The sequence below is a fragment of the Cololabis saira genome, chromosome 15 (assembly GCF_033807715.1).
Source record: "Cololabis saira isolate AMF1-May2022 chromosome 15, fColSai1.1, whole genome shotgun sequence".
In the NCBI taxonomy this organism is placed as follows: domain Eukaryota; kingdom Metazoa; phylum Chordata; class Actinopteri; order Beloniformes; family Belonidae; genus Cololabis; species Cololabis saira.
In genome coordinates, this window is record NC_084601.1 from 34973216 (window position 1) to 35000577 (window position 27362).

At 41.7% G+C, this 27362-nt stretch overlaps 1 protein-coding gene across 1 annotated transcript in view; it reads left to right on the forward strand.

Moving 5' to 3' along the window:
* enpp2l (ectonucleotide pyrophosphatase/phosphodiesterase 2-like) overlaps nt 1-27362 on the forward strand; it is a 60416-nt gene that overhangs the window by 14124 nt on the left and 18930 nt on the right. Inside the window, exons 4-19 of the mRNA XM_061741444.1 lie at nt 606-731; nt 826-886; nt 11767-11864; nt 12750-12829; nt 13048-13167; nt 14996-15051; nt 15774-15839; nt 19510-19582; nt 19681-19789; nt 20628-20753; nt 22203-22234; nt 22313-22440; nt 23492-23570; nt 23957-24044; nt 24325-24497; nt 24594-24654. Coding sequence (XP_061597428.1) covers nt 606-731; nt 826-886; nt 11767-11864; nt 12750-12829; nt 13048-13167; nt 14996-15051; nt 15774-15839; nt 19510-19582; nt 19681-19789; nt 20628-20753; nt 22203-22234; nt 22313-22440; nt 23492-23570; nt 23957-24044; nt 24325-24497; nt 24594-24654 — 1476 coding nt within the window. The remainder of the gene's footprint in view (nt 1-605; nt 732-825; nt 887-11766; nt 11865-12749; nt 12830-13047; nt 13168-14995; nt 15052-15773; nt 15840-19509; nt 19583-19680; nt 19790-20627; nt 20754-22202; nt 22235-22312; nt 22441-23491; nt 23571-23956; nt 24045-24324; nt 24498-24593; nt 24655-27362) is intronic.

A 27362-nucleotide genomic window follows, 5' to 3' on the forward strand; every position in this document is an offset into this window, starting at 1 on the left:
TCTCTCTATGTTGGAAAGCTGTCTCACAAAGGGAGTTTTGTTCACATTAAAGTATCAGTTTTAATTTATTTTAAAAGAACATTTGCCTAGCTGTAGCATCCCCTCTAGTGGTATTATTGGTGTTTATATTAACCCATTACACTCCAGCCTGTTTTCAATGCCCATCTGCTTCTCTGCTGGAGTGGATCAGGTTTTAACCACTACAGCATGTTTGCTATTGTGTCCAATACCAAGCACATGAAGTATCCAGATGGTGCAAAATACAGAACAGGATAAACATTTTCTGATGTAAATGATGCAACTTGGAATTAGGCATAATTCGAATCATCTGATGCTCATTTAGACATTGGACGGGTGAAGCAAAAGCTCAGAAGTTTCATCTTGAAAAAGTTAAGAAACTTAAAGACTTAAAAAAGGAAAAAAAAGAGAGGAGAGAACAATGAAACCCTTTGTATCTTTTTTCTGATCATTTATGCTACATTTAAACTGCCTCAGACTGAATTTATTTACATCGCCTGCATTCAACGTGTCTTCTGAAAGAGCAGTGAAGTTACAGTTATGAAAGTTGGTGAAATTAACTTCCCCCCTGGCTCGTTGTGTCTCAGAGGGAGGTTTCCAGTGCACGCAGGACCGCTGCGGGGAGGAGAGGAATGACGATAATGCCTGCCACTGCTCGGAGGACTGTCTGGAGAGAGGAGACTGCTGCTCCAACTACAAATCCACCTGCCAAGGTACATGTGATGATGCACTTTTATTACCAACACTTTATACAAATGTATTATTATATAAATGTGGTCTAAGTGTGGCTTATCACTTCTATCCAAGCTGAGACATCGTGGTTACAAGGAGACTGTGAGGAGATCAAGACTGCTGAATGCCCTGCAGGGTAAGACTGATCATAAACCTGCTTGCAGATTGTTTGTAGTTCAATAATTATGCATATAACAAGAGCCACCTCTGACAGTTTAAAAGAAAATGACCAAACTCCTAGAATAAAATAATCCGATAAGAGTTCAGTAACGGCCCGAACCGTAACGTGCACCCAGGTGTGTTATACATCAAAATGTGTGTCTCCATCCTGCGACAACACGCACTACTTTTCTCTTTCAAAAGCGTTACCGTGGCGACGCTAGACGCCAAAAAAGCGCGCCCACCCTTCATCTGATTGGTTCAGACTGAAAAAACGTTGTGCCTCAAGCCCCACAATACGGTGTGACGTACATGAACGAAAATCGGTACACACCTGTATCATGTCGCAACTTAAAGAAAAAGTCTCTTGGCGCCATGGCCGAAGCCGAACAGGAAGTCGGCCATTTTGAACATTCTGAATTAATCGCGTAATTTTGGAGCAATTTATGCCATTCCTTCGACAGTTAATACGGCCCGAACCATAATGTGCACCCAGGTGTGTTATACATCAAAATATGCGTCTACATCCTGCGACTACGCGCATTACTTTTCTCTTTCAAAAGTGTTACCGTGGCGACGCTAGATGCCAAAAAGCGCGCCCCCCCCTTCGTCTGATTGGTCCATATTTGATAGTTCCCCAAAAGTCACCAAATTTTTCATGCAAGCCAGACCTGGTGATTCATTTGATATTTCATGGTTTGTATTAATGGGCGTGGCCTAATGGCTCAACAGCGCCCCCTAGAATAATTTTCTTTACCATAACTTTTGAATGGTTTGACATAGAGAGTCGTGAGTGGTGTCATCGGACTCTGTATTGAGTCCTTGACCTTCATTGGCCTTAATTAGCCCCGCCCCTTCTTCTGATTGGTTGTCCCTATTTTCTGCTATAACTTTTGAATGGTTTGACATAGGAAGTCGTGGGTGATGTCATTTCTGATATGCTTATGGGGGGCGGTGGCCATGAGTGCGAGGGCCCGTTCATCGCTGCTTGCAGCTTTAATTCTACTGGCTTTCTCACACAATCCAAACAATATCCACGTTTGGTTTCTGCCTGATTGTCTGTAAAAGTGGCTGTTTATGTTGTTTGACTATTTAATATACCAGGGATCTATCCAGGTCGTGCCCCATCATTATTAAAATGGGAAAGACTGTAAGATGTGCAAAGCTGTGCTCAATTCACTGTTTGACCTTCTTCCAGTTTGGTCAACCAGAAAACCCGGTGCTAACAAACTGAAAGTGTGTACTATCAACCTATCATGCCAGGGGCTTTAGTTGGTAAATCAAATCGTTTTGTGTGTATTCATATATGGGCAGGAAAAAGAGCCTGATTAAACAGCCAAGTCGATCTTTAGCTGAAGCTTGACTGAACGGTAACCCTTTCTTTTACAGTACAGTATTAACCAGGTAATACCATGGTAATTACACTGTAATTACCTAGTAGTAACTTGTATTTACAAGGTAATTACATGGTAACTACCGGGTAATTTACCCAGTAAGTACTAGGTAATTATTACGTATTTTCTTGTACCATGTAATTATGTATATTTACCATGTAATTACATGGTAAATACCTGGTTGTTTAAACTAAACATTACAAGGTAATTACAAAGACATTGGATGGGAACTATGAGGGAAATTACAGGTATTTACTAGGTTAATATTGGTAAGTAAGTACCAGGTAATTACTAAGTATTTTTCTGCAAACTACCAGGAAATTATAACCTATATTTGAGGTAGTTACCAGCTAATTACACTTCAATGACCATGTAGTTACCTTGTATTTACTATACATTTCATGGATAACTACCGGGTATTTACCCATTCCTTATTGATTCATTTATTATCAATGGATTGGTGCATGTACCCCCGAGGGGTGTAAATGACTCTATTGACCTTGTAATTAAACTGCTAGTTACCATGTTTTACCTGGCAATTGGCAGGAACTTACCTTGTAGTTACTTGCCCAGTAATTCTATTTCCTAAGTATTTACCCAATAAGTACAGACTTTTTTACCTGGCTTTTACTCAGTAATTAAAGTGAAACTGGACTGTAAAAGAAAGCGTGTGTTGTTTCCATAATATTACCTGGTACTTCCTCATTAAGTACAGAAATAATTACCTGATAATTAAAGTGAAACTGGACTGTAAAATAAAGTGTGTGTTGTTTCCATAATATTACCTGGTACTTCCTTATTAAGTACAGAAATAATTACCTGATAATTAAAGTGAAACTGGACTGTAAAAGAAAGTGTGTGTTGTTTCCATAATATTACCTGGTAATTGTAGAATATAATTATAAAGATTTGAACAATTGGCAAAACGTCTGATAATTACCTCCCCTTTACCCCGCAATTAGAAAGTTGGACCACACCCCCTCACACAGAGCCGTCTGGGAGATTTGCGAGGCCCTGTGCGAAATGGATGGGGGGGCCCTCGCGCGTGAGCGTAGCGAGCGTGCGCAACATTTTGGGGTTTTTCGGGTCGGATCGGGTGTCTATATGCGCAATTTTAACTCTCCAATTAGCAAAATACTGGATACCTTCCCCTGCCTCATCATCATCTGGGCTTGCCTCGACGCGGGGCCCCACGGCTGCTTGAGACCTGGTCGGATCGGTGATCTTTGTAACAAATTTATCAACCGAGCCTTTCAGAGAGGGATTAAACTCTTCCATTTTCTTTAGTTGTTTTCTTTTTTCATCCCCTGATGGAAATTTCCTGAATCTGTCTCGTTCTCTCGACATTGTGTGACGGTTTGTTCCAACTCCACCCGTCTGGATCAGAGCAGCTTGTGTCAATGCGCTTGGTCTGACTCATCATTGCACATATATTTATTGATATGCACAGACTAGTACACATTTAGGTCTGTAATGGAATGTGACTGTTGATATTTATAAGGGAAAAAAGGAAAAAAAAAATAAAAAATTAAAGCTGCAAGCAGCGATGAACGGGCCCTCGCACTCACGGCCACCGCCCCCCTTAAGCATATCAGAAACGACACCACCCACGACTTCCTATGTCAAACCATTCAGAAGTTATAGCAGAAAATCGGGACAACCAATCAGAAGAAGGGGCGGGGCTAATTCAGGCCAATGAAGGTCAAGGACTTCATAAAGAATCTGATGACACCACCCACGACTCTCTATGTTAAACCATTCCAAAGTTATAGCAGAAAATCGGGACAACCAATCAGAAGAGGGGGCGGGGCTAATTAAGGCCAACGAAGCTTAAGGACTCATTACAGAGTCCCATGACACCACCCACAACTTCCTATGTCAAACCATTCAAAAGTTATGGCAGATAAAAGTATTCTAGGGGGCGCTGTTGAGCCGTTAGGCCACGCTCATTAATGCAAACCATGAAATATCAAATTTATCGCCAACTCTGGCTTGCATGCAAAATTTGGTGACTTTTGGAGAACTATCAAATATGGACCAATCACATGAAGGGGGGGCGCGCCTTTTGGCGTCTAGCGTCGCCAACGGTAACAGTTTTGAAAGAGAAAAGTAATGCGTGGTGTCGCAGGATGTAGACGCACATTTTGATGTATATCACACCTGGGTGCACGTTACGGTTCGGGCTGAATTAACTGCCGAAGGAATGGCATAAATTTCGCCAAAATGACACAATTTATTCAAAATGGCCGACATCCTGTTCGGTTTCGGCCATGGCTCCAAGAGACTTTTCTTTAAGTTGTGCCATGATACAGTTGTGTAGCGATTTTCGTGCATGTACGTCAAACCGTATTGTGGGGCTTGAGGCACAAAGTTTTCCGGGGGGCGCTGTTGAGCCATTTTGCCACGCCCATTAATGCAAACCATGAAATATCAAATTTATCGCGAGGCCTGGCTTGCATGCCAAATTTGGTGCCTTTTGGGGAACTATCAAATATGGACCAATCAGATGAAGGGGGGGTGCGCTTGTTGGCGTCTACCGTCGCCACGGTAACACTTTTGAAAGAGAAAAGTAATGCGTGTAGTCGCAGGATGGAGACGCACATTTTGATGTATAACACACCTGGGTTCACGATACGGTTCGGGCTGAATTAACTCTCGAAGGAATGGCATAAATTGCGCCAAAGTGACACGATTAATTCAAAATGGCCGACTTCCTGTTAGGTTTCGGGCATGACGCCAAGAGACTTTTCTTTAAGTTGTCCCATGATACAGGTGTGTACCGATTTTCGTGCATGTACGTCAAACCGTATCGTGGGGCTTGAGGCACAAAATTTTCAAGGGGGCGCTGTTGAGCCATTTTACCACGCCCATTAATGCAAACCATTAAATATCAAATTTTTCGCCAGGCCTGACTTGGGTGCAAAATTTGGTGACTTTTTGGGCATGTTAAGGGGGGCAAAAAGGCCATCACTTTGTCAGAAGAAAAAAAAAAATAATAATAATTAAAGCTGCAAGCAGCGATGAACGGGCCCTCGCACTCACGGCCGCCGCCCCCCATAAGCATATCAGAAATGACACCACCCACGACTTCCTATGTCAAACCATTCGAAAGTTATAGCAGAAAAAAGGGACAACCAATCACAAGAAGGGGCGGGGCTAATTCAGGCCAATGAAGGTCAAGGACTCCATACAGAGTCTGATGACACCACCCACGACTCTCCATGTCAAACCATTCAAAAGTTATAGCAGGAAATAGGGACAACCAATCAAAAGAAGGGGCGGGGCTAATTTCCACCAATTATGGTCAAGGACTCAATACCGAGTCCCATGACACCACCCATGACTCTTTATGTCAAACCATTCAAAAGTTATGGCAGAGAAAAGTTTTCCGGGGGGTGCTGTTGAGCCATTTTGCCACGCCCATTAATGCAAACCATGAAATATCAAATTTATCACCAGGCCTGGCTTGCATGCAAAATTTGGTGACTTTTGGAGAACTATCAAATATGGACCAATCAGATTAAGGGGGCACGCTTTTTGGCGTCTAGCATCGCCACGGTAACACTTTTGAAAGAGAAAAGTAATGCGCGTAGTCGCAAGATGGAGACGCACATTTTGAGGTATAAGTCACCTGGATGCACGTTACGGTTCGGGCCGTATTAATTGCCGAAGGAATGGCATTAATTGCGCCAAAATTACACAATTAATTCAAAATGGCCGACTTCCTGTTCAATTTCGGCCATGGCGCCAAGAGACTTTTCTTTAAGTTGCGACATGATACAGGTGTGTACCGATTTTCGTTCATGTACGTCAAACCGTATTATGGGGCTTGAGGCTCAAAGTTTTTTTCCCTCTGAACCAATCAGATGAAGGGTGGGCGCACTTTTTGGTGTCTAGCGTTGCCGCGGTAACGCTTTTAAATGAGAAAAGTAATGTGCGTCGTTGCAGGACAGGGACGCACATATTGATGTAGAAAAAAAAAATTGCTGACAAAAAAGTCTGGATACTGCGGGAATCGAACTCTGATCTCTGACTCCAAAGACAGGAACGCTCTGGCTGAGCTAAGACTCAGCTTCTCATTTCTATTTGACGTACTGACTTAGGAGAGACCAACATATCGATATTTAGTAATGTAAGTCTGGAGCTGTTTTTTCTAATTTTGTTAAATATTTGTAAGTTATAAATATTAGTAAAACCCTACTATTTTAATTATTACTTTTTCTGTAACCATTCTGCCAAGGTTGTAACCGGGCTGAGCTGGGAATATTTCTGACGTCACCACATTACAGGGAGCTGATTGGTCGGGGGGCGGGGCCGTCATCACCCTACTCGCCACTGATTGGTCGGGGGGCGGGGCCGTCATCACCCTACTCGCCAACGATTGGTCGGGGGGCGGGGCCGTCATCACCCTCCGCGCCACTGATTGGTCGGGAGGCGGGGCCGTCATCACCCTACTCGCCACCGATTGGTCGGGGGGCGGGGCCGGCAGACGTTTGAATCAGGAAGCGGGAGTCAGCGCGAGAGCGACTGGCGGCTCGTGGCGATTTTATTATAAAAAAGGGACAACCAATCAGAAGAAGGGGCGGGGCTAATTCAGGCCAAAGAAGCTCAAGGACTCATTGCAGAGTCCCTTGACACCACCTACGACTTCCTATGTCAAACCATTCAAAGTTTATAGCAGAAAAAAGGGACAACCAATCAGAAGAAGGGGCGGGGCTAATTCAGGCCAATGAAGGTCAAGGACTCCATACAGAATCTGATGACACCACCCACGACTCTCTATGTCAAACCATTCAAAAGTTATGGCAGAGAAAAGTATTCAAGGTGGCGCTGTTGAGCCGTTAGGCCACGCCCATTAATGCAAACCATGAAATATAAAATGTATCACCAGGCCTGGCTTGCATGCAAAATTTGGTGACTTTTGGAGAACTATCAAATGGACCAATCACATGAAGGGGGGGCGCGCCTTTTGGCGTCTAGCGTCGCCACGGTAACACTTTTGAAAGAGAAAAGTAATGCGTGGTGTCGCAGGATGTAGACGCACATTTTGATGTATAACACACCTGGGTGCACGATACGGTTCGGGCTGAATTAACTCTCGAAGGAATGGCATAAATTTCGCCAAAATGACACAATTTATTCAAAATGGCCGACACCCTGTTCGGTTTTGGCCATGGCTCCAAGAGACTTTTCTTTAAGTTGTGCCATGATACAGGTGTGTAGCGATTTTCGTGCATGTACGTCAAACCGTATTGTGGGGCTTGAGGCACAAAGTTTTCCGGGGGGCGCTGTTGAGCCATTTTGCCACGCCCATTAATGCAAACCATGAAATATCAAATTTATCACCAGGCCTGGCTTGCATGCCAAATTTGGTGCCTTTTGGGGAACTATCAAATATGGACCAATCAGATGAAGGGGGGGTGCGCTTGTTGGCGTCTAGCGTCGCCACGGTAACACTTTCGAAAGAGAAAAGTAATGCGTGTAGTCGCAGGATGGAGACGCACATTTTGATGTATAACACATCTGGGTTCACGATACGGTTCGGGCTGAATTAACTCTCGAAGAATGGCATATATTGCTCCAAAATTACACAATTAATTCAGAATGTTCAAAATGGCCGACTTCCTGTTCGGGTTCGGCCATGGCGCCAAGAGACTTTTCTTTTAGTTGCGACATGATACAGGAGTGTACCAATTTTCGTTCATGTACGTCAAACCGTATTATGGGGCTTGAGGCGCAACGTTTTTTCTGTCTGAACCAACCAGATGAAGGGTGGGCGCGCTTTTTGGCGTCTAGCGTCGCCACGGTAACGCTTTTGAAAGAGAAAAGTAATGCGTGTGGTCGCAGGAGGGAGACGCACATTTTGATGTATAATACAACTGGGTGCACGTTACGGTTCGGGCTGAATTAACTGCCGAAGGAATGGCATAAATTGCGCCAAAGTGACACGATTAATTCAAAATGGCCGACTTCCTGTTCGGTTTCGGGCATGACGGCAAGAGACTTTTCTTTAAGTTGTCCCATGATACAGGTGTGTACCGATTTTCGTGCATGTACGTCAAACCGTATCGTGGGGCTTGAGGCACAAAGTTTTCAAGGGGGCGCTGTTGAGCCATTTTGCCACGCCCATTAATGCAAACCATTAAATATCAAATTTTTCGCCAGGCCTGACTTGGGTGCAAAATTTGGTGACTTTTTGGGCATGTTAAGGGGGGCAAAAAGGCCATCACTTTGTCAGAAGAAAAATAATAATAAGAAGAATTAAAGCTGCAAGCAGCGATGAACGGGCCCTCGCACTCACGGCCACCGCCCCCATAAGCATATCAGAAATGACACCACCCACGACTTCCTATGTCAAACCATTCAAAAGTTATGGCAGAGAAAAGGGACAACCAATGACAAGAAGGGGCGGGGCTAATTCAGGCCAATGAAGGTCAAGGACTCCATACAGAATCTGATGACCCCACCCACGACTCTCTATGTCAAACCATTCCAAAGTTATAGAAGAAAATCGGGACATCCAATCAGAAGAAGGGGCGGGGCTAATTAAGGCCAACGAAGCTTAAGGACTCATTACAGAGTCCCATGAAACCACCCACGACTTCCTATGTCAAACCATTCAAAAGTTATAGCAGAAAAAAGGGACAACCAATCAGAAGAAGGGGCGGGGCTAATTCAGGCCAATGAAGGTCAAGGGCTCCATAAAGAATCTGATGACACCACCCACGACTCTCTATGTCAAACCATTCAAAAGTTATGGCAGAGAAAAGTATTCTAGGGGGCGCTGTTCAGCCGTTAGGCCACGCCCATTAATGCAAGCCATGAAATATCAAATTTATCGCCAAGTCTGGCTTGCATGCAAAATTTGGTGACTTTTGGAGAACTATCAAATATGGACCAATCAGATGATGGGGGGGCGCGCCTTTTGGCGTCTAGCGTCGCCACGGTAACACCTTTGAAAGAGAAAAGTAATGCGCGTAGTCGCAGGATGGAGACGCACATTTTGATGTATAACACACTTGGGGACACGTTACGGTTCGGGCTGAATTAACTGCCGAAGGAATGGCATAAATTTCGCCAAAATGACACGATTAATTCAAAATGGCCGACATCCTGTTCGGTTTCGGGCATGACGGCAGGAGACTTTTGTTTAAGTTGCGCCATGATACAGGTGTGTACCGATTTTCATGCATGTACGTCTAACCGTATTGTGGGGCTTGAGGCACAAAGTTTTCAAGGGGGCGCTGTTGAGCCATTTTGCCACGCCCATTAATGCAAACCATGAAATATCAAATTTTTCGCCAGGCCTGGCTTGGGTGCAAAATTTGGTGCCTTTTGGAGAACTATCAAATATGGACCAATCAGATGAAGGGGGGGTGCGCTTGTTGGCGTCTAGCGTCGCCACGGTAACACTTTTTAAAGAGAAAAGTAATGCGCATCGTCGCAGGATGTAGACGCACATTTTGATGTATAACACACCTGGGTGCACGATACGGTTCGGGCTGAATTAACTGCCGAAGGAATGGCATAAATTTCGCCAAAATGACACAATTTATTCAAAATGGCCGACTTCCTGTTCGGTTTCGGCCATGGCTCCAAGAGACTTTTCTTTTAGTTGTGACATGATACAGGTGTGTAGCGATTTTCGTGCATGTACGTCAAACCGTATTGTGGGGCTTGAGGCACAAAGTTTTTCGGGGGGCGCTGTTGAGCCATTTTGCCACGCCCATTAATGTAAACCATGAAAGATCAAATTTATCGCCAGGTCTGGCTTGCATGCCAAATTTGGTGCCTTTTGGGGAACTATCAAATATGGATCAATCAGATGAAGAGGGGGTCCGCTTGTTGGCGTCTAGCGTCGCCACGGTAACACTTTTGAAAGAGAAAAGTAATGCGTGTAGTCGCAGGATGGAGACGCACATTTTGATGTATAACACATCTTGGTTCACGATACGGTTCGGGCTGAATTAACTCTCGAAGGAATGGCATATATTGCTCCAAAATTACGCAATTAATTCAGAATGTTCAAAATGGCCGACTTCCTGTTTGGTTTCGGCCATGGCGCCAAGAGACTTTTCTTTTAGTTGCGACATGATACAGGTGTGTTCCAATTTTCGTTCATGTACGTCAAACCGTATTATGGGGCTTGAGGCGCAAAGTTTTTTCTGTCTGAACCAACCAGATGAAGGGTGGCCGCGCTTTTTGGCGTCTAGCGTCGCCACGGTAACGCTTTTGAAAGAGAAAAGTAATGCGTGTAGTCGCAGGATGGAGACGCACATTTTGATGTATAACACACTTGGGTGCACGTTACGGTTCGGGCTGAATTAACTTTCGAAGGAATGGCATAAATTTCGCCAAAATGACACAACTAATTCAAAATGGCCGACTTCCTGTTCGGTTTCTCGACATGACGCCAAGAGACTTTTCTTTAAGTTGCCCCATGATACAGGTGTGTACCGATTTTCGTGCATGTACGACATACCGCATTCTGGGGCTTGAAGCACAAAGTTTTCAAGGGGGCGCTGTTGAGCCATTTTAACACGCCCATTAATGCAAACCATTAAATATCAAATTTTTCGCCAGGCCTGACTTAGGTGCAAAATTTGGTGACTTTTTAGGCATGTTAAGGGGGGCAAAAGGGCCATCACTTTGTCAGAAGAAAAATAATAATAATAAAAATTCCTGCAAATACAATAGGGCCTTCGCACTGAAGGTGCTCGGGCCCTAAAAATTCCTGCAAATACAATAGGGCCTTCGCACTGAAGGTGCTCGGGCCCTAATAAAAATTCCTGCAAATACAATAGGGCCTTCGCACTGCAAGTGCTCGGGCCCTAAAAATAAAAATTTGGAAAAAAAAAAAAAAAAAAAAACAGCCCATAGCGCGAGGGCCCTTGGGCCGCGAGGACCCGTGCGGTCGCACGGTTCGCACACCCCTTGCGGCGGCCCTGCCCTCACATATACAGTACCTCCTCACACACCACCACCACCTTGTAACAAGTACGCCAAAACAGGTGATCTGTCAAAGACTTTTTTTTTTCTTCAAAAGGATAAAGAAAAAAATACAAAGTTCTGTATAAAAACATATTGTACAGTGTAAAACGTATTGCATAGTGTAAAACATAAAACTAGGCACAGTGTTGAAAATATAGGTCCATTCAGTCAATCAATGCAACAAATAAAAAATACAGTGCATAGTGAGTGTATAAAAGACGTGAAAAAGGAAATCAGTAGTTACACTCCTTAAAGTCTAATGCACTCCAATGCACACGCCAAAAACTGTAGATCCTGACTCAGTGATGTGGTGGCTGTCTGTGTCTTTCATATCAGTGCAGTCTATGTTTTTTTACCTGTTTCATTTAACTGTCTTCCAATGATCTTAAAATTACCTCACTAAAAATCTAATTGAAAATCCTAATCCTTCAAAACTCTGGTTTCTTATTTGTGCCATTCTTGTCCTTCTCAGCTTCATCCGTCCTCCTCTCATCATGCTGTCTCTTGATGGGTTCAGAGCTTCCTACCTGAAGAAAGGCAAATCCGTCATCCCCAACATTCATAAACTCAGTACGTCTCCTCTCCTTCTCATTCTGCTGACTCCGAATGCAGCTAGTAATCGTGAAGTCACTAAGTTTGGGAATTAAATTAATTGTAAGAGTCAAGTCAATGCTGGGCCTATTTTGCTAGTGACTGAAATAACATGAATTGAAGCAGTTTGGAGTTTGGCCGACATGTTTTGTTACAGCAAAATTACATTTGATGTTAGCCCTTGAAGCCATAAAGTGCTTTTTTGAGCCTCTGAGAAGTCTGAAACATGTCTGCCCCTAAAGTTGTGGTGTGGATAGAGTCCCTTCAGACAAACAGTGGTACCTTTAATTTTGCATGTGTACAAAAAGTGTCGAATAATGACTGATTGTACAGACATCTCCATGTGGTCATGGCTTCTACTCCCTTAAGTCATAAATATCAAATTCAGTGAAAGCAGAGGCCACGAACTCTCATCCTTCTGCATCTATTGATGGTAGATTATGTGGCTTCGGTAGTCGACTGATTCAAACTTAAGACAAGATACAAACCTTGTACACACGTTAAAATGATCTTGGTTTGCTAGTAAGGACCCTAACCATGCTTTTTGCTGAAGTGGGATAAACTATTTGTGGTCTTACCAGAGGCTTAAAATACTTCAGATCATTTATTTTAATGTACTGTAGGTCTATTCCCCATCAGTGCTGACATTCATTCTCGCTTTCCTGCAAACACATATTCTGTTCTCACACAAAACTGCATTAGTTCATGCTGATGATGTTCCTAACAAAGGTTTCTAAAATAGATCTAGGGTAGTTTCAACTCCAAGTGCTCTTATAAGTGATAAAAGACCTTGCCCATGCAGTCAATGTTGTTGCAATTGATTTCAATTGAAGTGTGCTGAACATCACGGTTGTTCCCTCTCAGGATCATGCGGTACGACAGCACCATACATGCGGCCGGTCTACCCATCAAAGACCTTTCCAAACTTATACACCCTTGCCACAGTAAGTGATTTTGCATAATGTTTGTATTGAACAAGACTTGAGGGTACAGTAAAGAAAGCCTGTTAATGAGTAGTCGTGTGTTTGACATCTGAGTAATCACAAATATTTGCAAACAGCTATGCGCAGTATGCCCTCATAATCTGTTCGCGTCAGGATTCTGCTGCTGGCTTGAGTTTTAACATTAACTGTGTTGATGTTACGACGGGATCTCTCTGCAGGGTCTGTACCCGGAGTCCCATGGGATTGTGGGAAACACCATGCATGACCCAATATTCAATGCCACTTTCAACCTACGTACCAGAGAGAAACTGAACCACCGCTGGTGGGGCGGACAGCCGGTGAGTACGCTCCGGATTCCAGCTTGTGATTGGACCGTGGTCCTCTCAAACTCTCAAACTCTCATATGAACTAAATTGCTTTCCCTCCATTGGTGAGGAGTCACCTGGATTTTAACCAAGAAACTGGATTTCACCCAAAATCCAGTTAACTAAAACACATTGTCAAAGTTTGATTAGTTCACAACTTCAGCTAATGTATTTTTTGACAAAGTACTTTTTTTTTTTTTTTTTTTATTCAAATTTTTATTTGGAACAAAGATGATACATGTTATACAATATTGCATGCTTAAATCATGTACCTGTTTTTGATATAAATAAAAGTAAAATAAAAATAAAAAGAAGACAACTCATTCATAAAGAGAGGGAAAAGGGGAAAAAATAATATAAAAGGGGAGGGGAAAAAAACAAACAAAAAAATATTTCTCACACCTTTTTACCTGCTCTTTTCCTAGTATCATAGCAATGAAAATGGAGAGGGAAAAGGAAAAATTAAAAAAGAAAAAGAAGGAAGGGGGACTAGCTACAAACATGTTCAATTAAATTCAATTCAATTTTATTTATATAGCGTCTAATACAACAGATGTTGTCTCTAGACGCTTTCCAGAGATCCAGAACATGAACATGAACATAAACATAAACATAAACACAAACATAAACCCCCGAGCAATTATTATATAAACAATGGCAGGTAAAAACTCCCATAGTGGGAGAAAAGCCTTAAGCCAAACAGTGGCAAGGAAAAACTCCCCTTTAGGAGGGAAGAAACCTTGAGCAGGACCAGGCTCATAAGGGGGGACCCTCCTGCCGAAGGCCAGACTGGGGGAGTCAGGGACGTCAGCAGCACAGCAGGCAGGTGGAAGCAGCAGCGGGATGACCAGAGGGGGGGGGTGCAGGCAGGCGGAAGCAGCAACAGCAGACATCCACATAGGCAGGTGGAAGCAGCAACGGGATGACCGGGGATGGGGGGGGGGGGGCCGGGAACACAGGCCAGAACGCAGCTCCCGAGGCTCCAGCCTGCAAACATGCACAAAAGAGAAAAAAGGGGGGCCGGCACAAGAAACTACAGGATCGATGGACAAAAATGATAGCTATGAGATATTTATAATAAATAAAAATGGTAATGGAGAAGAGAGGCAGGGAAAAGGAGAGGAGAAGAAGGGTGAGAGGCACCGCCCAGCGGATCATGTCGGTGCCCCCCTGCAGCATAAGCCTATAGCAGCATATCTACCGCGAAGCTATATTTGAGACTAACTATTATAGTTTTGTTCTATAGCTGCAGCTATGACTACTGACTCTAACACACTAGAGTTTACACTACCTAGAGATTTACCAACACCAGCTAGAGGTTTACTAAACACTAACTATAGGCTTTACTAAACAGAAATGTTTTAAGTTTAGTTCTAAAGGTGGAGGTGGTGTCAGCCTCCTTAACCCAGATTGGAAGTTGGTTCCAAAGTAATGGTGCCTGATAGCAGAACGCCCGCCCTCCAAATCTACATTTAGATACTCTAGGAACTACGAGTAAACCTGCACTCTGAGAGCGGAGAGCTCTGCCAGGAACATAAGGCACTATCAAATCTTGTAAATACTGCAGAGCTAAGCCGTTTTGGGCTTTATATGCAAGTAATAAAATTTTAAATTGAATTCTGAATTGTACAGGTAGCCAAGGTAGTTCACCTGAAACAATATACAGTAGAGTAGCTACTTTTTGGTTTAAGGTACAGTTCTCAGTTCCCATCAGGCCTTTGGTGGATTTACAAGTCACGACACAGTCATGTGTTGATGTTTCAATTGTTTTTTTTTTGTTTCTTTTCTTTCTGTTCTGCAGATTTGGATCACGGCAGAGAAACAAGGAGTAAAAGCAGGGACTTTCTTCTGGCCTTGGTACTGAAGTTGGTACTGAATACTTTTCAGTAGTTTCAGATATTTGGCAGATTTTTACATTCTTAAGAAATATACCTAGTGTTAACTGATTCACAGTACGGTCGAGTAACTGTTCTTTTCCTTGTTTTTTGTAAAATCTAAAGTCTAAATAATGAGATCGATTTTTTTATTACTTTCTTCAGAGTCACGTAGTATTTCATAGAAACGCCTTTAACTGTTAAACCTAAAGTTCATACATTTTGCGTACCTTTCTCCAAGCTTCTTATAGCATTTTGCTGGATTTTGAAAACATCTTGTTCCATCAGACCATTAGACAGCTCCTTCAGATGTTTGTCCCTTCCTAACTGCTATCATTTATGCAAAAGCATTGCAATAAGGAGTTTATCTAGATGGAGCTTTCTAAAAATTGGATGAATAACCATATTTGGAAAATGTCTAACTTCATACAGAGTTGGGTGAGCTAACAATAACTGTTATAAATGTGATGTGTTTCAATCTGAGCAGTCATACCAGAAACATCTAAAAGCTCAACTTTATAACCAGTAGGAGCCACAATTAACTGATCAAAACGGCATGTTAGAAAAATGATAGATATCATGTGTTGTTGTTGTAATAGGAGTTGTCTTGTATGGAAAAGTACACCCTGCAGCATATGAGGGATTTTAGTCTGAACATAGACTTTTAGTTTCAGCATAAACTTAATAATATCTACATTTTTTCAGGGTGATTCCTCTTGAAAGAAGGATTTTGACCATCCTGCGGTGGCTACATCTGCCTGATGATGAGAGGTATGAGCATCTGTTCTTCAGATATTCTTTCTTTTCACGTATTTTTGTGGAATAGGTTAAATGCCAGTATTTTTTTTAGCGGCAGATTTAAGGCATGCGCGTCTCAGGAAATATGACCCTAAGCCCGACCTTAGTGCGGCGAGACAAGAAGGGATGCACCTGTAATACACTGTAAACTACAATACATGAAGCGTTGGCTAGTTGGTTTTCTAAAGAGTGATTTTGGAGCCTCTTTTTCCCAGAGAGTGTAAAATACAAAAAAATTAAGAATATATTATTAGGGCCCGAGCACTTACAGTGCGAAGGCAAAGTTGATTGTGGAAATGTGACATGTTTCCATATCAAGCCCTTGTAAACTGGGGTACTCCTCCGGACGCTTGATGTGACCATTGCCCTCTTTCTAAATCAGCGTCAAACTGTGTCATCACAGCAGAAATAAATGATTAACATATGCAACAGAGATTTTGGAGAAATTATCCAAATGTTATTTCTAACGTCTTGGTGTAAATTTTATCACTTTTTGTGTGTTTTGCATCTGACCCACTATGAGGTTTGTCCCTTCTTTAATGTTCTTAAACATTCTTTAAGACCAAGTGTGTGAAAATGTCAGTGACCTTTCGAGTGCCTGCTTGGTTTGTGCACTCAGCTGTGTGAATGATGTGTGTTTGCATGCAGCTTGAACCGAACGTTTTTGTAGTTATTCACTTTCCCTGAAAAGTCAACAAGAAAGGACAGAAAGTATGGTTCTCTGGATCAGGAAATAATAATATTAGAAAAATATTTAGTACTTATGAGCTCCCAAGTAAAAACAACCTCAGATAAACAATATAAAAACCAGTCTGACAAACTATTATTCTTACTACTTCCACAACAAGTAAGAGGGTAAGTAGCACCAAGGTGCTGCTTCTTAGATAGATCTGATTAATGGAGCTCTATAAAAGCAAATGTCTTCCAACTTCACTGGTCTGGATCACACAATTCCAAAGAGGAAAGACATCAGCACAGATCGTGGAGATGCAGCTGCCCCAGATGCACAAACATTTCAGTTTGGCTCAAATTAACAACATCTGGCGGCAGAACAACATAGCACCAAAGAAAACTACAAGCCAGGTCAGACATGGCATGTTGCTGTCCGTCCATCCCTGAAGGCTTATAAGGACATTTTCAGACAGTTTCAGACACTCCTCAGGAGTAGACGTCTCAGTAAGATCAATCCAGAGCACGATCATTCTGAAGAAGTTGGGTGTAGCACCCTATAATGTAATAACTTCCTGAAAACGTAATAACACCTGAAAATGTAATAAAATTTGCACTAAACTCATTTGAAAATGTAATAAAATCCAATAATGTAATAACTTCACCAATAATGTAATAAAATATCCTGACTGATATTGTAATAACATTTTTACCGATAATGTAATACCTTATTACATTATTGGGAATTTATTACATTTTAAGGTGGGTCTTTTTCTTTCAAAACTGATAATGTAATACTTGGCAGATAATGTAATATATATGTTCATTTTCAGTCCAGAGTTCTACATTTTGTGTTTTAAGAATCTAAGAATGTTATATACACTGGATTTAAAACACCAGGATGACTATTGGGTTAAATTGCAGACTTTGAGTACCATGTAATAAATTCCCAATAATCTAATCTAGGTATTACATTATTGGTAAAAATGTTATTACAATATCCGTCAGGATATTTTATTACATTATTGGTGAAGTTATTACATTATTGGGTTTTATTACATTTTCAATTGAGTTAAGTGCAAATGTTATTACATTTTCAGGCGTTATTACATTTTCAGGAAATGATTACATTATAGGGTGCTACAGTTGGGTCCTTTATTTGTGTTCTAGATATTTAAACACCTAGACTTTTTGACCTGCATCTACAACAACTTTATGAAGTATTTAGAGAGTCAAATGAGAGAAGCTGTCTGTTTGACTGCTGAAGTTTGGCTGAAATAAAGTCACGCAACTCAGAAAAATGAGAAAAACAGAAGGATGAAAGTGTTGTATGTCCCAATTAATGTCTTACTCTCTGCCCATTGAAACTGCTGTACGTGTTATCGTGGGGTTATCGTGGGGTGTACTCAGTGCTTCCACACTCCTTCTGAACTCGGCTTTTGTGTAATATATTGCGTGCTTGTTGGGTTAACCTAAATTTAAGACCAGTTGAGGACTAGATAGATAACCACTGTTCTGTTATGACTTTGCCCCTTGAAATGCTCTCGGTAAAAAGATAAAAAGAATTGGACAAAAGTAGACCTGGGGTCCGTTTCACAAAGCAGGTTTAGTGAAAACTCTGAGTCTGTTAACCCTGAAATGAGGGAAACTCTGAGTTTTCCGTTTCACAAAGGGAGGTAACTCAAACCAGAGAAAGAGAGGTAACTCTAGCCTGTTTCACAAAGAGAGGTAACTTAAGCTCTCGGTCAGTTACCATAGTAACAGACGCTCTGAACCTAACCTGGTCGGGACCAGGTTTATTTCAGCGAACCTGGAGTTTCTCTCTGTCTCCTCCCTCAGTGGCGTCAATTCAGCCAATGGGTCTTTACGCAATACACATCCGTTTTCTGCACCACGGACAGCAAGCGGCAGATATGAGAGCAGAAAAGGCTTATCTAACAAACTCAATTTAACTCTTTATTCACTATGTCAGTGCAACAATATCACATGGACATCCCAGTTTAACTTCAAACAGTTAAAGTCCAAACGCAAAAAGGAGAGGGAGACGGGAGAGTAAAAAAAAGTCAAATATTTCCCTTAAACAGATGTATAAGAGGATTTATATCTTACTTTGAGATGAACTTGCATAATTAATCCATCAGTGGCTAACAGCCTCGTTAATATCTTCTGGACCCATCACTTGCCTTCTTTCTTTTTTTTTATTGCGTGGTTGTCTGCTTCCTTTTCATTTTTGTAAGTTAGTAACACTGCAGAGCGCACTAAAAACGAGATTGATAGCGACCACTGTCTTCAGGGACGCTGGGACATTTCAAGATATGAGGGGTATACAAGTGTTGGGATAGATAATACCTACTGAAATCCATCATGTTGTTCTGATATGCATTTGAAGTTATTTTATATGTATTAAGTAATAGAATAAATCAATACAAATAGATGCAGAGTAATTCCATAAATGTATTTAAAAAAAAAAAAAATTTACATTCTCCCCTGAAGCCGAGGTGTGGCAGCTGCCGTACCCAATTGACGGCCCTGATCTAAATGACAATAAAATTTCATTTTTTTTTCCAAAATATGCTCTCATACTCGCCATATGCACGTATTAACGCTTCTAACTCCAGTGGCGTGAAGTATGTGGATCTTCAGATGCAAACTAACGTTTCCTCAAAGGGATTTTGTAAATTGAAAAGATAAATAAAGTTAAAAAGAAAAAAAAGAAAATGTATGTCGCTCTTTTGTGTCGCCGGTTGCCATGGTGAATCCTTGTATCAGCGCTCTACTGATGATGGCTTTTTATTTCCCTCACGCACAAGCTTAACTCCAGGTGAAACTACTCAAATCCGCTGTTCTGGAACCGAAAACTCAGAGTTTCCGATCTCAGAGTAGATCAACTAAGAGTTCAGGATTAGACCCAGAGTTTGTTGAACCTACTTTGTGAAACGGACCCCTGACCGTTACTCTTGTCATCTTTCTTCAGACCGTATGTTTATGCCGTCCACTCTGAGCAGCCAGACACCTTCGGACATCGCCTGGGCCCGCTCAGCAACGAGGTCAGTGAGACGCCTCCGAGGTCGCTGAAGCTGGACGCAGGAGTCGGGATCTGTTCTGCCATTGATTTGTCCTTTCGTTTCATTCATACGTCCCTCAGCTGGACAACCCTCTGAGAGAAATAGACAACATCATCGGTCAGCTGATGAATGGACTGAAGCAGATGAACCTTCACCGCTGCGTCAATGTCATCATTGTCGGAGACCATGGTACATTGATTTCCTCAAAGCTTTTTGTCAAAACTACAACCAGTACTGGAGTTGAGGGGGGATGAGGGGGGATGGCACCCCCCCCTGAAATAAAAACAGTCCAAATCATCCCCCCTGTAAAACTGCCATCCCCCCTTTCCATCCCTTATGTCATTTCATCAATGAATGTGGTTTTACTGCTATTTCAACATTTAGAGTCATCACCAATAAAAAAAACTTATTTGACAATTTTCACCTGTTTTAAGTAAATTTTCACTTGAAATAAGTAGGAAAATCTTCCAGTGGGACAAGATTTATTTTCTTATTACAAGCAAAAAAATCTTGTTCCACTTGTAGATTTTTCTACTTATTTTAAGTGAAAATCTACTTGAAACAGGTGAAAATGTTTTTTTCCAGTGATGAGTCTTGTTTTAAGTATAATGAGATTTTTTTTACTAAAATGAGACATTTTAACTAGAAATAAGAAAAATATTCTTGTTAAGATTTTGAGTTTTTGCAGTGATCTTACTTATCCTGTGAAGGACAGAGTCATATTGATAAGTTCAGAAAAGTGTTTTTTATTGTAGTGTTTTGATGTATTTGATGTAAGCCCAGTGGATATTTAAAGCTTACAGAAGGCTGCATTTAACTGCTGCTATGTCATTCCTGCAGTATTTCTGCAGGTGTTTTGGTCAGTGCTATTATTTGTAATATATTATATTATTTGTAATCAGCACAAATTATCTGTCCCCATATGATAAAATCCACCATCCCCCCTGATTTTTTTTTACAACTCGAGTACTGAATGCAACAATTAACATAAGATAAGAATGTAAATCATGACTGTGTTTTCTGTCAGGTATGGAAGAGGCCCACTGTGACACGATAGAGTTTCTCAGCAGCTACCCTCTCAACATAGACGAGATCACACTGATCCCAGGTTCGCTGGGGAGAATACGGCCACGCGATCCCAAATCCACCACATGTAAGATCAAAGTTTGTTTGTTTTATTTAGGATCCCCATTAGCACTAGCAACAGCATTAGCTATTCTTCCTGGGGTCCGACATACACACAACACACAAATTAACACTTAATACATAACAGACATACATTATACAAGACTGTCTCAGAAAATTAGAATATTGTGATAAAGTTCTTTATTTTCTGTAATGTAATTAAAAAAACAAAAATGTCATACATTCTGGATTCATTACAAATCAACTGAAATATTGCAAGCCTTTTATTATTTTAATATTGCTGATTATGGTTTACAGTTTAATATTAAGATTCCCAGAATATTCAAATTTTTTGAGATAGGATATTTGAGTTTTCTTAAAGGAGCTTGAGGCCGGATTGTGGCAAGATTTATGAAAAAGATCTGTATACATTTTAAGTTTTCTAGTAATAATGTCAGATGAAGCGTTCCAAACCCAAAAGAGTGAGCCCTCTAGTGTATCGCTCCGTTGCCTTGAACAGGCTGTGTGCTGCAAAATGTGCTGCAATTCGGTCCCGAATTTCCCGCGCTGTCCTGTGGATGTGACGTCACATGACGCTGCATGTGCGTTCTCCCCGTTCTCCCGTGCCGGCTTCACTGTTGGCTGCAGTACCCCCAACGGCCGTCGTGGTGAAGGGTGGCGCTAGAGAGTCTAATTTCTTAAAAGGAGCCTCAAGCTCCTTTAAGCTGTAAGCCATGATCAGCAATATTAAAATAATAAAAGGCTTGCAATATTTCAGTTGTTTTGTAATGAATCCAGAATGTATGACATTTTTGTTTTAGTAATTGCATTACAGAAAATCACAATATTCTAATTTTCTTAGACAGTCCTGTACATGACAAACAGAACAATAATAGACACAACTCCCTTAGTCACAAACACCACAGAGGAGAACTAAATCACCATCATTTTTTTTTTCAGACATAAATACATAGAAATTAAGTCAAATAAACCACCTTCATAAACAATACCTGTCTGAATTCTTGACCACTTTTCACTTTTATTGTGATAGGGTTTACACTACCTGTAATTAATTCTATTCAAACTTCATTCTGTTCCTTCCAAATGTCAAATGATAATTCATTAAATTTTAAAAGATATTGTTTCAACTGAATCTTAAACCAATCTTTGCTACCTGCATGAGAAATATGAACTGGTATAGAGTTCCAGCCAACCACGGCTCTGTAAAAAAAAGTTCTCTGTATGAAACCTGTAGTATGAACGTCCTTCCTGATGTAATTCTTGTACTGTAACCATGGTGAGCAAAATGATAGTATAATCTGTCATACAGTTGTTTCAGAGATTGTGTCGCCAGTATATTCCTCAGAAAATGTAACAAAGTATAAATAAAGTAAAGTGACTGGTTTTATCAGCAGACTGAGACAGATGTTTGTAAAATACGAAACAGGCTTAATTTTCCGCAATTTTGTATTTCCAGATGACCCAAAAGTCGTGGTTGCAAACCTCACTGTAAGTAACATGGCAGAGTAAACCAAACCGAGCCGCGTTGTTTTCACAGACGGCTCAACGCTGTGTTTGTTGTTTCAGTGTAAAATGCCAACTCAGCACTTCAAGCCGTACCTAAAGCAACATCTGCCCAAGAGGCTTCACTACGCCAACAACCGCAGGATTGAGGATGTCCACCTGCTGATGGAGAGGAAGTGGCACATTGCCAGGTAACATGAGGCGCTCAGATCTCTGGGTAGATCGGTGCAGACGCCATTGTTTTACCGATTTTGAGACATGGGGGGGAAATGAGCCTTCTCTCCACATTTCAAATTGCCATAAATTCATGTTGTTGGAGTTGAGCAGAAGTGGGTAGAGTAGCCAAAAATTGTACTCAAGTAAAAGTGCTGTTACTTCAGAATAATATGACTCAAGTAGAAGTAAAAAGTAGTCATCCAAATAATTACTTGAGTAAAAGTAAAACAAGTACTTGGTGAAAAAACTACTCAAGTACTGAGTAACTGTTGAGTAACGTCTGATTTATTTCTTTAACACAACCATTCAAACAGACAAAAGTACAAAACAATCATCTTCAGGCAAATTAAATCAATAAAATACATTAAAATTAATAAAAAATAAAAAAATTGCTTAAATTAAAATAATCTTAAAGTAAATTCAAGTGCTTTGATAAATAATAAAATAAATAAAATAACAGAATAAAAAAATAAATTAAGCACAAGTAGCACAAAATTTCCAGCCTTTGTACTTTTCTTTTTTAACCAGGCAGAACTAGAACAAACCCATGAACTCATAGAAACTCTGTGTGTGTTTGAGTCTGTGTAAATGTGACAAAACATGCAAAAACTATTTTTTTTTACAAAGAATCACCCAGTGATGTCACGAGATTGACCCGTACGTGGATAAAAGAGATAAAAGAAAAGTAACAGCTCAACGTAGCCTAATGTAGCGGAGTAAGAGGAACAGTTTCTTCTTCACAAATCTACTCAAGTAAAAGTAAAAAGTATAGTGATTCAAAACTACTCCTAAAAATACAAAATTTCCCAAAACTAAACTAAACTAAATGTAACGGAGTAAATGTAACTCGTTACTACCCACCTCTGGAGTTGAGTACTGGGGCCTGCTGAAATCAGGTCCCAAGCTTATCTGAGGTTATAATCAAATTAAAAACATATTTTGCCATATTATGTGTTCACACTTTTCCTTTCAACCAGCTCAACTTAATTGCTGCTGAGACATTTTACAGCTGAAATGTAATTTCAGGAAAATGCCAGAAAAATCAAGATCTCGGTGTGGTTTCTTTGGTGACCACGGTTTCGACAACAAGATAACCAGCATGAAGGTAGTGTATTAAGTTGCACTCTTTTATTCCATCAACATCCCCTTTTGCAAAGACAAAACTGATGTTTTGTCTTTGTTTTACTGATGTTTGCAGACCTTTACTTAGAAAACACTACATAAACACCTTTACGGAAAAGGTATTGTTACTGCATCCTGGTCTTGGCTGCCTTACTTTATTATACACAAGGAAAAACAAAATATAGAAATATATATAATGTTTTGTTGCATTGTAGACCAATCTCAGAACCTATTTCTACTCACAACACTTTAAAATGAAACAGTGAATGTAAAGAAAAAAGGATTATTTTCAAAGAACCTTTCACTAGGGCACATTTGAGTGGTGTATTTGTGTTTTTTTGACTTTGTGCATTTCCCTTTTGCATGCAGACGATCTTTGTGGGTCACGGACCGAGTTTCAAATTTCAGAAATATGTGCCAGAGTTTGAGAATATAGAGTTATACAACGTCATGTGTGGTGAGAATACTCTCATTTTTCTTTGATAGTGAGACACAGAGAGCAAACATTATAAGCATAAAAGTGTGAGAGAAAAAAAAAATCCCTTTTTGTATTTTTCCTAAAGCTTGTTTAGTGAGAGGATGTAGTTTAAGAGAAATGTCAGCATCACTTTATAGTCTGATAGAGCTATTCATAGTCCTCTAAAGTATACAAATCTCTCCAAAAGGCTGAACAATTGATGTTTCTCGGTCATATTTCTCACCCGTCCTCTTCTTTCTCCTGAACGTCTGGGTGTAAGACCTGCTGGGGTTGAAGCCAGTCCCCAACAACGGGACGTACGGCAGCCTGAATGACATGCTGAAGGAGCCGCCGTTCCAGCCCGCCATGCCGGAGGAAGTCACGGCTCCCTCGCCGGCGTCGGGCCCGGGCAGCCAGGTCATCGACGACCTGGGCTGCAGCTGCGACGATGCGGTCCGTGCCACAAAGACAAACTTCCCCTCACCAAACTGTTCTGTATTTGCAGCTTTGGTCATCAGTCCTGATTCTTCAGACTGTTTTCTGTTTTAGAACAAGGTGGAGGAGATAATTGAAGCATTCAGTCCTGCGCCAGACGGAGTCTACAATTACAGTAGGTTCCTCATCCACAAGGACAAATAACACTGACCGCAATCCATCCCTCCATCATCACATATGGGATGTAATGTTATAATCTAACACATAATCAACACTAATCCAGCAATATATAATAATACATTTCAGAAATATTTTTTTACATGTAAAGTATCTGCTGGTTGCTTGTAGGAATCTTAGCGGATTTCTGTAGACAGAAAAGTGTTTTGAAGAAGCAGAAGTGGATGACAAACTGCAATAGAAACTAATCGGTTCGTGAAGCTTAAAAACCAATAAAAAATAAATAAATTAAAAAGAATAAATTAAAGCTGCAAGCAGCGATGAACGGGCCCTCGCACCCTTGTGCACGTTCAGGCTGCAGTGGAAGCTTGTATGACTTGCATGTAGATTCTTCAGGACTGGACATTTAGCGGATGAAACCACCCACGACTCTCTATATCAAACCATTCAAATGTTATGGCAGAAAGTAGGAACTATCAAATATGAACCAATCAGATGAAGGTGGGGCGCGCTTTTTGGCGTCTATCGTCGCCGCGGTAACGCTTTTGACTGAGAAAAGTAATGCGCATCGTTGCACGATCGAGACCCACATTTCGATGTATAACACACCTCGGTGCACATTACGGTTTGGCCGAAGAAGTGGCCATAGAAATGGCATAAATTGCGGCAAAATTACACAATTAATTCAAAATGGCCGACTTCCTGTTCGGTTTCGGCCATGGCGCCAAGAGACTTTTCTTTAAGTTGCGACATGATACAGGCGTGTACCGATTTTCATGCATGTACGTTAAACCGTATTGTGGGGCTTGAGGCACAAAGTTTTCTAGGGGGTGCTGTTGAGCCATTAGGCCACGCCCATTAATGCAAACCATTAAATATCAAATTTTTTGCCAGGCCTGGCTTGCATGCAAAATTTGGTGACTTTTGGGGCACGTTTAGGGGGGCAAAAAGGCCTTCCTTTTGTCAGAACAATAAAAACGAGGATAAAAATAAAAACGAGAACTCCTACAGATACAATAGGGCCTTTGCACTGTCAGTGCTCGGGCCCTAATAAAAAACAATTTACCGCTGTCTGTTAGTCTGCTAACCAAGTTACAACTACAGTAGGTTGGTTATCAGACTGGATCTATAATTCACCTTCACAGCTATATTAATGCTCATTGTACCCCAGGGACTTATTCTCATGTTAAAAGATCATTTTCAATTATATTTGATGCAATATTTTAGGATGTTTTGTCGAGCGTTTCTCCGTCTTCTATCCCTGCTGTCAGCAAAAAAGTAGCCAAAGTAACTCCTCCGCCTGTTTAGGTTGTCTTTTTGACCTGCACAGAATGAATCACACATCAGCGAAGCTGAAACTAGCCCGCAGAGCTACGGTGGGCATCATGACGGAATGATTAAGAGACTGAAGAACATAATGATGGAAGAGAGAATGAGAGAGCGGCTGAATCAGAGACCAAACAAGAGTTAACTCTACAGTGTCATAAAAGCGATGTAACCTCAGTGCCTGAGATCAAAATGATTAAAGCTCTTTTGTCTTGCTGTAAAGTGGAAACTATTATCCACTTCTGAAAAACGGTGGATAATAGAATAATTTGAAGGTATGTTTATCCATTTTGCAATATAATAAGCAATAACTGATGTGAACCCAAATCTGGTTTAACAAACTAAACAAATGAAAACAGCAGAACTGCATGTCCATCCATCCATCCATCTTCCGCTTATCCGTTCCCGGGTGGCGGGGGCAGCAGCCTAAACAGGGATGCCCAGACTTCCACCCCAGACACTTCCTCCAGCTCTTCCGGGGGGAGTCCGAGGCGTTCCCAGGCCAGCCGAGAGACATAGTCTCTCCAGCGTGTCCTGGGTCTTCCCCGGGGTCTCCTCCTGGAGGGACATGCCTGGAACACCTCCCTAGGGAGGTGGGACATGCCTGGAACACCTCCCTAGGGAGGAGGGACATGCCTGGAACACCTCCCTAGGGAGGAGGGACATGCCCGGAACACCTCCCTAGGGAGGCGTCCAGGAGGATCATCCGGTAAAGATGCCCAAGCCACCTCAGCTAACTCCTCTCAATGTGAAGGAGCAGCGGCTCGACTCCGAGCTCCTCCCGGGTGACTGAACTCCTCACCCTATCTCTAAGGGAGCGTCCAGCCACCCTGCGGAGGAAACTCATCTCGGCCGCTTGTATCCACGATCTTGTCCTTCCGGTCACTACCCAAAGTTCATGACCGTAGGTGAGGGTAGGTGCGTAGATTGACCAGTAAATCGAGAGCTTCGCCTTTCGACTCAGCTCCTTCTTCACCACGACGGTCCGGTACATCGACCGCATAACTGCGGACGCTGCATCGATCCGTCTGTCAATCTCCCGCTCCATCGTTCCCTCACTCGTGAACAAGATCCCGAGATACTTGAACTCCTCGACCTGAGGCAGGACTTCTCCACCCACCCGGAGAAGGCATGCCACCCTTTCCCGGTGGAGAACCATGGCCTCGGTTTTGGACAGTGATGGGCAGGTCCCGGTCCAATGAAGCCAACAGGACAACATCATCAGCAAAAAGCAGAGATGAAATCCTGAGGTTCCCGAACCGGATCCCCTCCGGCATGTCTGCTTATCCAACAAATGATGCCCATTTTGAAAGCTGCAAACCCACTCACTATGTGTTGACTTCATTAACACATACGTCACCATAGGCATCAACATTTAGC